The sequence below is a fragment of the Nerophis ophidion genome, linkage group LG26 (assembly GCF_033978795.1).
Source record: "Nerophis ophidion isolate RoL-2023_Sa linkage group LG26, RoL_Noph_v1.0, whole genome shotgun sequence".
NCBI lineage: Eukaryota > Metazoa > Chordata > Actinopteri > Syngnathiformes > Syngnathidae > Nerophis > Nerophis ophidion.
The window spans coordinates 1,226,492-1,234,551 of NC_084636.1; the positions used below are offsets into that span (position 1 = coordinate 1,226,492).

General features: G+C 42.1%; 1 protein-coding gene across 1 annotated transcript; it reads right to left on the reverse strand.

Moving 5' to 3' along the window:
* Positions 1-890: 890 nt before the first annotated feature.
* med8 (mediator complex subunit 8) lies at positions 891-3,445 on the reverse strand. Its single transcript, XM_061888092.1, has 7 exons — positions 3,343-3,445; positions 2,481-2,602; positions 2,254-2,398; positions 2,040-2,180; positions 1,885-1,972; positions 1,332-1,571; positions 891-1,250 (listed from the first exon to the last, which is right to left on the reverse strand). Exons 1-7 carry the CDS (start codon positions 3,346-3,348, stop codon positions 1,180-1,182), a joined length of 813 nt encoding a protein of 270 aa, XP_061744076.1. The 5' UTR covers positions 3,349-3,445; the 3' UTR covers positions 891-1,179.
* Positions 3,446-8,060: the final 4,615 nt, after the last annotated feature.

Consider the following 8,060-nt stretch of genomic DNA (forward strand, 5'->3'; position numbering starts at 1 on the left):
GAGGTGGTAGGCCTATACACAGAAAATGATTAGGCACACCCATTAAATAAGGTACACCTGCAGACAATTGGTTACGTCTGAGGCCAAATAATTAGGTACGGACAGAAAAGGAGGTCCACCACAAGTCAAATTATTAGGTATACCATGTTGGTAAAATATTAGGAGCACCCAAATTAGGTGTGCCCAAAATATTAGGTACACTTGCAGACAAACTATTAGGAACATATGAGGCCAATCTGTTGGGTATACCTGCATACAAAGTATTAGGCACATCCACATTTTTGGGTACCCCCAAAATATTACGTACTGCAGTCAAAGTATTGGGTATTCCCAAAATATTAGGTACACCTGCAGACAAAGTATTATGCGCACCCAAAGAATTAGGTGTGCCAAATACATGAGGTACACCTGCAGACAAAGTAATAGGTATTCCCAAAATATTAGGTACACCCAAATTATTGGGTACTCCCAAAACATTAGGTACAAGTTAGCTGGTATTATTAGGTATGCTCACATTATTAGGTACACCACAGACAAATTATTAGGAACATCTATCCATCCATCCATTTTCTACCGCTTGTCCCTATAAACCCAAATTATTAGGCACACCTGCAGACAAATGATGTATTCCCAAAATGTTAGGTGTGGCCAAAATAGGAGGTACATCTGCAGACAAATTATTAGGTACACCAAATGATGTATTCCCAAAATATGAGGTACACCTGCAGATATTTTTAAGAACGTGCGTGGTATGCCACCAATAAAAAGTACACCTGCAGACAAATAATTAGGAACGCATGAGGCCAAATTAAGTGCCAACAAATTGTAGGTACACCTTCAATCACACCTGAGGCCAAATTATTAGGAACAGACAAAAGATGAGGCACGAATGCTGACAAAATATGGGGACACCCAAATTAGGTGTGCCCAATGTATTAGGTAGACTTCAATACAACGCATCAGGTACATGACATGAGACCAAATTAGGTAGGCTACAAATGATTAGGTAGACCCATAATATTAGGTACATAAGACGTAATAATACTCCTTAAGTTAACTTTAATATATGATGGTTGCGAGAGGTTAGCACGAGGAGGAAATAAAGCCAAAACTTGCTTGGGACTTGCTGCCATCTAGTGGCTGACTTGTAGATGTGACAGATGGCTAGTAGATGGAGACTCATCTGCTGTAGGGGTGCATGGAGCCCGAGGCCGACTTGATGTTGGTCTTGATGCTGCCTGGCATCTTTCCTGGCGGCGTTCACAACGACACAACATCAGCAACGACACGGTGTGAAGGCAGACAGGAAGTGAGAGCAGCATGATCAGTACCTGGCTGTCCTTGCTGCTGGGGGGGCACCGGTCCTCCCAAGGCCCCCTGCTGGCCCACCCCACCACCGATGGTAACCTGCTGCAAGGTGGGGCCGCCACTCATCATGGGACCTTGACCGGGATGACCCGGCGGCAGGGGCCCGGGCGGCCGGCACTTGGAGAGGCCCTTCCCGAAGGCCACGGCTCCGACCAGAGCGTTGGTGTCGGCCGGGTTAAAGGACGCTTTGTTCTGTCGCATGGCTGAAAGTAACCATGTTTACTTTGTGGACTTGGGCTTTGCCGCCATGATATGTAACATACTTTGTGGACCTGGTCTTTGCCGCCATGATATGTAACGTACTTTGTGGACCTGGTCTTTGCCGCCATGATATGTAACGTACTTTGTGGACCTGGTCTTTGCCGCCATGATATGTAACGTACTTTGTGGACCTGGTCTTTGCCGCCATGATATGTAACATACTTTGTGGACCTGGTCTTTGCCGCCATGATATGTAACGTACTTTGTGGACCTGGTCTTTGCCGCCATGATATGTAACGTACTTTGTGGACTTACCCAAGCTTTCTGCATCTCTGTCATCGCGAGGGTTGCTGAGCTTCTCCAAAAGATTGGAACACAACTTATTCAGCGTCTGGATTTGTTTCTGGAGAATAAAAAATGGCTTAAGTCACGTTGTCGCCCAGCGACCGATTAATCGCGACGGCGCTCACCTGTGCCGCTTCCGGGCCGATGCGAGCCGCCTCCACGCTCAGCTGCTTCTCCTGCTCCTCCACCTCGGGGTCGGGTTTGGTGCGGAGGTAGTCCGGAACGATCTCATGGTTGAAGACGGGCACGCGCTGCTCGGTGAGTTTCTGACAGACGGCAAACACCAGAAAAATAAATGCAGCTCAGGACTTTTGCCGCCATTCCTGCAAAGACGCTCACCGCCAAATCGTCGTCGCGGTCCTGAGACAGCACCAGCGGGATGATGACCTGGTTGCGAAACGACGGCGTCTTCTCGTTCTTAAGGAGTTTATTGATGGTGTTCAACTGACCAGAAAGAAGGGCGAAGTTGTCCAGGACGGACGGCCTGACGGACGCAAACAACTTAAGGTGATGCCAACGTGGACGAGAAACGGCGGGCTCGGCGGAGGCCGGGTGGCGCTTCTCACCATGTCAGTCGCTCGTACTCGTTCTCCAGCTTGAAGATGAAGGAGTGAAGCGCGTTCTTCACGTGAGCCACCTGAGTGATGAGCGACTCCAACGAAGCTTCCAGTTGTTTCTCTTCCCGCTGCTGCAGGGGGACAATTCCAGACGTGACGTTTTGAAGCAGAAACTCTCAATTCACACACGCCGCCTTTCTGAGTGCGCTCACACTTGGAATTATGCTCAAATACAGCGGGATGTGGACCCCAACTTAAACAAGTTGTAAAACTCATTGGGCTGTTACCATTTAGTGGTCAATTGTAGAGAATATGTACTGTACTGTGCAATCTACTAATACAAGTTTCAATCAATCAATCAATCAAAGGTTCCACTGCGCATGCCCCAAGTGGTTAGTAGTCGGAAGGAGACGGACTTAATTAATCTTAGTGGTTGTAATTAACAAATAAAGAAAAGAAAATTATTCTTGAAGGTGTTATTTCCAGTGAGCGTGACAATATTATATTATATAATATTTGATAGATTTGGGATAGCAGTACAGTGTCAACATTTGCTCCATTAAGAAAGTACCAACATAAGTATTCCATTTGAGAAACCTAAATGTTCACTGAAGACAAATATTTCTTTTGACTTAACCTAAAACCTTTTCAAACACGGCGATGTTGTGACGTGTTTAACTTAGTTTATTTCGACTAAACAAAATGTCAACAAACGCGCATTAGCATTAGCATAGCGGCTAATGCTAACACCACTATTGCTAGGTCGAAGGAGTTCAACTAAACGCTTCCTGCCACGAACTAACAATCTCTTTAAACGTTAACATCTGACACTTGAACGTCGACATTTTGTCTTGTAATAGCAGGGACTTACTTGCATGTTGAAACAACGAAATAGCGTGAGGATGAACACATTAACAGACGGGAACACTTCCGGTTCACTCTTTCCAAAATAAGAGATTTCATTTTGAAGTCGAAAATCCTCTATCGTACTTACACATTGTTGAGTCAATTGTTTGCTATCATTTCAGCCTTTTAATTCAGTATTATTTAGAAATATGTTCGTTATTGTCTCTTGGTTAGGGAGGTGTTTTAATTATGAAAGCTTTTTTGGACACGTTTGAATTTTGTGAACATCAAATTATACTGACAATTTCATAAATACAAAATTGTGAGAAAGATTCAGTGTAAAACATTTTGTGAATAAAAAAATTCGGTGTGAAAAAAAATAGTCCAAAAATATTTGTTGCTTCTGAGACAGGAGCGGTTGCTTCAGTCCTCATTTACCGGAAGTGACTTTTGCGTTTCGAAGCAACTGAATTTTTGTAGGCTGATTTTTTTTTTACCAACTTAATTTTTAAACACTCACATTTCCTCACATATTTCTATTCAATGAAATTTTCAGCCAAATTTGATGTAAAAGACTTAAATAATTTAAGTGTCCCAAAAAATGTTTTGTTGTCAAAGTGACAAAGTAACCTACTTGGTCACAGACACGCTAAGTTATCAAGAGTAAAATGTCATCTATATTGCACAAAATCCACTTAACACAATGTATTTAGTATTAGAGGGCCGCTTGTAACAGTATATATATTTTAAATTGCTTCATTACTCAATTATTTATTGTTACATATTTTTACGTACACTTTAAGAAAAATATGGCGATGAGGTGGCGACTTGTCCAGGGTGTACCCCGCCTTCTGCCCGATTGTAGCTGAGATAGGCGCCAGCGCCCCCCGCGACCCCAAAAGGGAATAAGCGGTAGAAAATGGATGGATGTCGATTTTTTGTTCAGCTGCCGAAATTTCACAATAAAATGCACCATGTTTACACTGTAAATGTAAAAGAAAAAACAGTAGCACTGATTTACTGTAAAACCTGCGGTCATTGTTTTTACTCTGTATTACTGTAAATGAAAAAACAATAGAACATATTTTTATTGTTTCATGTTTTTACGGGATAAATTCTGTCAACAGAGCTACCAGTTTTTTTTAACCGAAAAATAATTTTTACATTCAGTTTGATGGATGAGTTGCAGATATTTAAGTACTTATTTTGATGTTTGGAATGTGCCATAATATAACATTTGTTGCAATATTAGATTAAGTTTAAAATATATGACATTTCATGCGGTACATGTTTTTTTTTCTGTCAAAATAGAAAGTTGACTACATTTAGAAACACCTGGACACAGTAATACCCATGCTAGTGTTGTCCCAAAATGTATTTTGATACTTTTCTACAAACCCCGTTTCCATATGAGTTGGGAAATTGTGTTAGATGTAAATATAAACAGAATACAATGATTTGCAAATCCTTTTCAAGCCATATTCAGTTGAATATGCTACAAAGACAACATATTTGATGTTCAAACTCATAAACATTTTTTGTTTTGCAAATAATCATTAACTTTAGAATTTGATGCCAGCAACACGTGACAAAGAAGTTGGGAAAGGTGGTAATTAATACTGATAAAGTTGAGGAATGCTCATCAAACACTTATTTGGAACATCCCACATGTGTGCAGGCTAATTGGGAACAGGTGGGTGCCATGATTGGGTATAAAAGCAGCTTCCCAAAAAATGCTCAGTCTTTCACAAGAAAGGATGGGGCGAGGTACACCCCTTTGTCCACAACTGTGTGAGCAAATAGTCAAACAGTTTAAGAACAACCTTTCTCAAAGTGCAATTGCAAGAAATTTAGGGATTTCAACATCTACGCTCCATAATATCATCAAAAGGTTCAGAGAATCTGGAGAAATCACTCCACGTAAGCGGCATGGCTGGAAACCAACATTGAATGACCGTGACCTTCCATCCCTCAGACGGCACTGTGTAAAAAACCGACATCAATCTCTAAAGGATATCACCACATGGGCTCAGGAACACTTCAGAAAACCACTGTCACTCAATACAGTTGGTCGCTACATCTGTAAGGGCAAGTTAAAGCTCTACTATGCAAAGCCAAAGCCATTTATCAACAACATCCAGAAACGCCGCTGGCTTCTCTGGGCCCGAGATCATCTAAGATGGACTGATGCAAAGTGGAAAAGTGTTCTGTGGTCTGACTAGTCCACATTTCAAATTGTTTTTAGAAATATTTGACATGGTGTCATCCGGACCAAAGGGGAAGCGAACCATCCAGACTGTTATCGACGTAATGTTCAAAAGCCAGCATGTGTGATGGTATGGGGGTGCATTAGTGCCCAAGGCATGGGTAACTTACACATCTGTGAAGGCACCATTAATGCTGAAAGGTACATACAGGTTTTGGGACAACATATGTTGTCATCCAAGCAACATTATCATGGACGCCCCTGCTTATTCCAGCAAAACAATGCCAAGCCACATTCAGCATGTGTTACAACAGCGTGGCTTCGTAGTAAAAGAGTGCGGGTACTTTCCTGGACCGCCTGCCGTCCAGACCTGTCTCCCGTGGAAAATGTGTGGCGCATTATGAAGCGTAAAATACGCCAGCGGAGACCCCGGACTGTTGAAGGACTGAAGCTCTACATAAAACAAGAATGGGAAATAATTCCACTTTCCAAGATTCAACAATTCGTTTCCTCAGTTCCCAAACGTTTATTGAGTGTTGTTAAAAGAAAAGGTGATGTAACACAGTGGTGAACATGCCCTTTCCCAACTACTTTGGCACATGTTGCAGCCATGAAATTCTAAGTTTATTATTTGCAACAAAAAAAAAAAGGTTATGAGTTTGAACATCAAATATTTTGTCTATGTAGTGCAAAAAATAAAAATTATATTTTGTTTTAATATGGTTTCTGCAGGAGGACAAACATAATAATAATAATAATAATAATAATGGATTATATTTAAATTGCACTTTTCTATTATTAGATACTCAAAGCGCTGACACAGAAGTGGGTACCCATCATTCATTCACACCTGGTGGTGGTAAGCTACATCAGTAGCCACAGCTGCCCTGGGGTAGACTGACGGAAGCGTGGCTGCCAGTTTGCGCCTACGGCCCCTCCGACCACCACCTGTCATTCATTCATCATTCATTCACCAGTGTGAGCGGCACCGGGGGCAAAGGGTGAAGTGTCCTGCCCAAGGACACAACAGCAGCGATTTGGATGTCAATAGGTGGGAAGCGAACCTGCAACCCTCAGGTTTCTGGCACATCTGCTCAACCCACTACGCCATGCCGCCCCTAATGACACATGACACAAACCTCCCTAATTGTTATAAAGCACACTGTTTATATTAAACATGCTTCACTCATTCCAGTATTTGGCGAGTGCCGTTTTGTCCTACTAATTTTGGCGGTCCTTGAACTCACCCTAGTTTGTTTACATCAGGGGTGTCAAACTCAAATACAGAGTGGGCCAAAATTTAAAACTGAACAAAGCCATGGGCCGAGGTTGAACAAATTAACCTTTTAATAGGGACCCAAACAAAGTTTTGCATTGAATATTAAACAAGCAAAGCTTATATAACTTTATAGTCACATGCAAAATCGAGTTTCAAATTATAATAAATATCAATGGCATATCAAATAAAATTCAAATAAAAATTGGGGGGCGCGGGTTTGGTGGTAGCGGGGATGTATATTGTAGCGTCCCGGAAGATTTAGTGCTGCAAGGGGTTATGGGTATTTCTTCTGTTAAGTTTATGTTGTGCTACGGTGCGGATATTCTCCCAAAATGTGTTTGTCATTCTTGTTTGGTGTGGCTTCACAATGTGGCACATATTTGTAAAAGTGTTAAAGTTGATTATACGGCCACCCTCAGTGTGACCCTTATGGCTGTTGATCAAGTATGTCTTGCATTCACTTGTGTGTGTTAAAGCCTAATATATATTATGTGACTGGGCCGGCACGATGTTTGTATGGCAGAAAAGTAGACGTGACGACAGGCTGTAGAGGACGCTAAAGGCAGTGCCTTCAAGGCACGCCCCCAATATTGTTGTCTGGGTGGAAATCGGGAAAAATTCGGAAGAATGCTTGCCCCGGGAGATTTTCGGGAGGGGCACTGAACTTTGGGAGTTGGCAAGTATGAGTATCAGCGGTGAATGCTGTGTTACAGAGGCATCGCCGCTGTATAGTACCGGCGGGCCAGCTCTAATCTTAATTTGAAATGACCTCAAGGGCCAAATGAAATCACACGGTGGGCCAAAGTTGGCCCGCGGGCCAGAGTTTGACACCCATGGTTTGCATGTACAACTTTCTCCGACTTTCTAGGACGTGTTTTATGCCACTTCTTTTTCTGTCTCATTTTGTCCACCAAACTTTTAACGTTGTGCATGAATGCACAAAGGTGAGTTTTGTTGATGTTATTGACTTGTGTGGAGTGTTAATCAGACATATTTGCTCACTGCATGACTGCAAGCTAATCGATGCTAACATGCTATTTAGGCTAGCTGTATGTACATATTGCATCATTATGTCTCATTTGTAGCTATATTGGAGATCATTTAGTTTCATTTAAGTCCTCTTAATTCACTTTGTATCTCATGACACACTATCTGTATGTAATATGGCTTTTATTTTTATGCGGCTCCAGACATATTTGTTTTTGTATTTTTGGTCCCATATGGCTCTTTCAACATTTTAGGTTGCCGACCCCTGAAC

Coding starts and splice junctions, on each gene's coding strand:
- med8 (XM_061888092.1), bottom strand. Junction 2,399..2,480: donor GAGTACGAGCGACTGACATG/GTGAGAAGCGCC, acceptor TGCGTCCGTCAG/GCCGTCCGTCCTGGACAACT. Junction 1,572..1,884: donor CAGAGATGCAGAAAGCTTGG/GTAAGTCCACAA, acceptor GGTTACTTTCAG/CCATGCGACAGAACAAAGCG.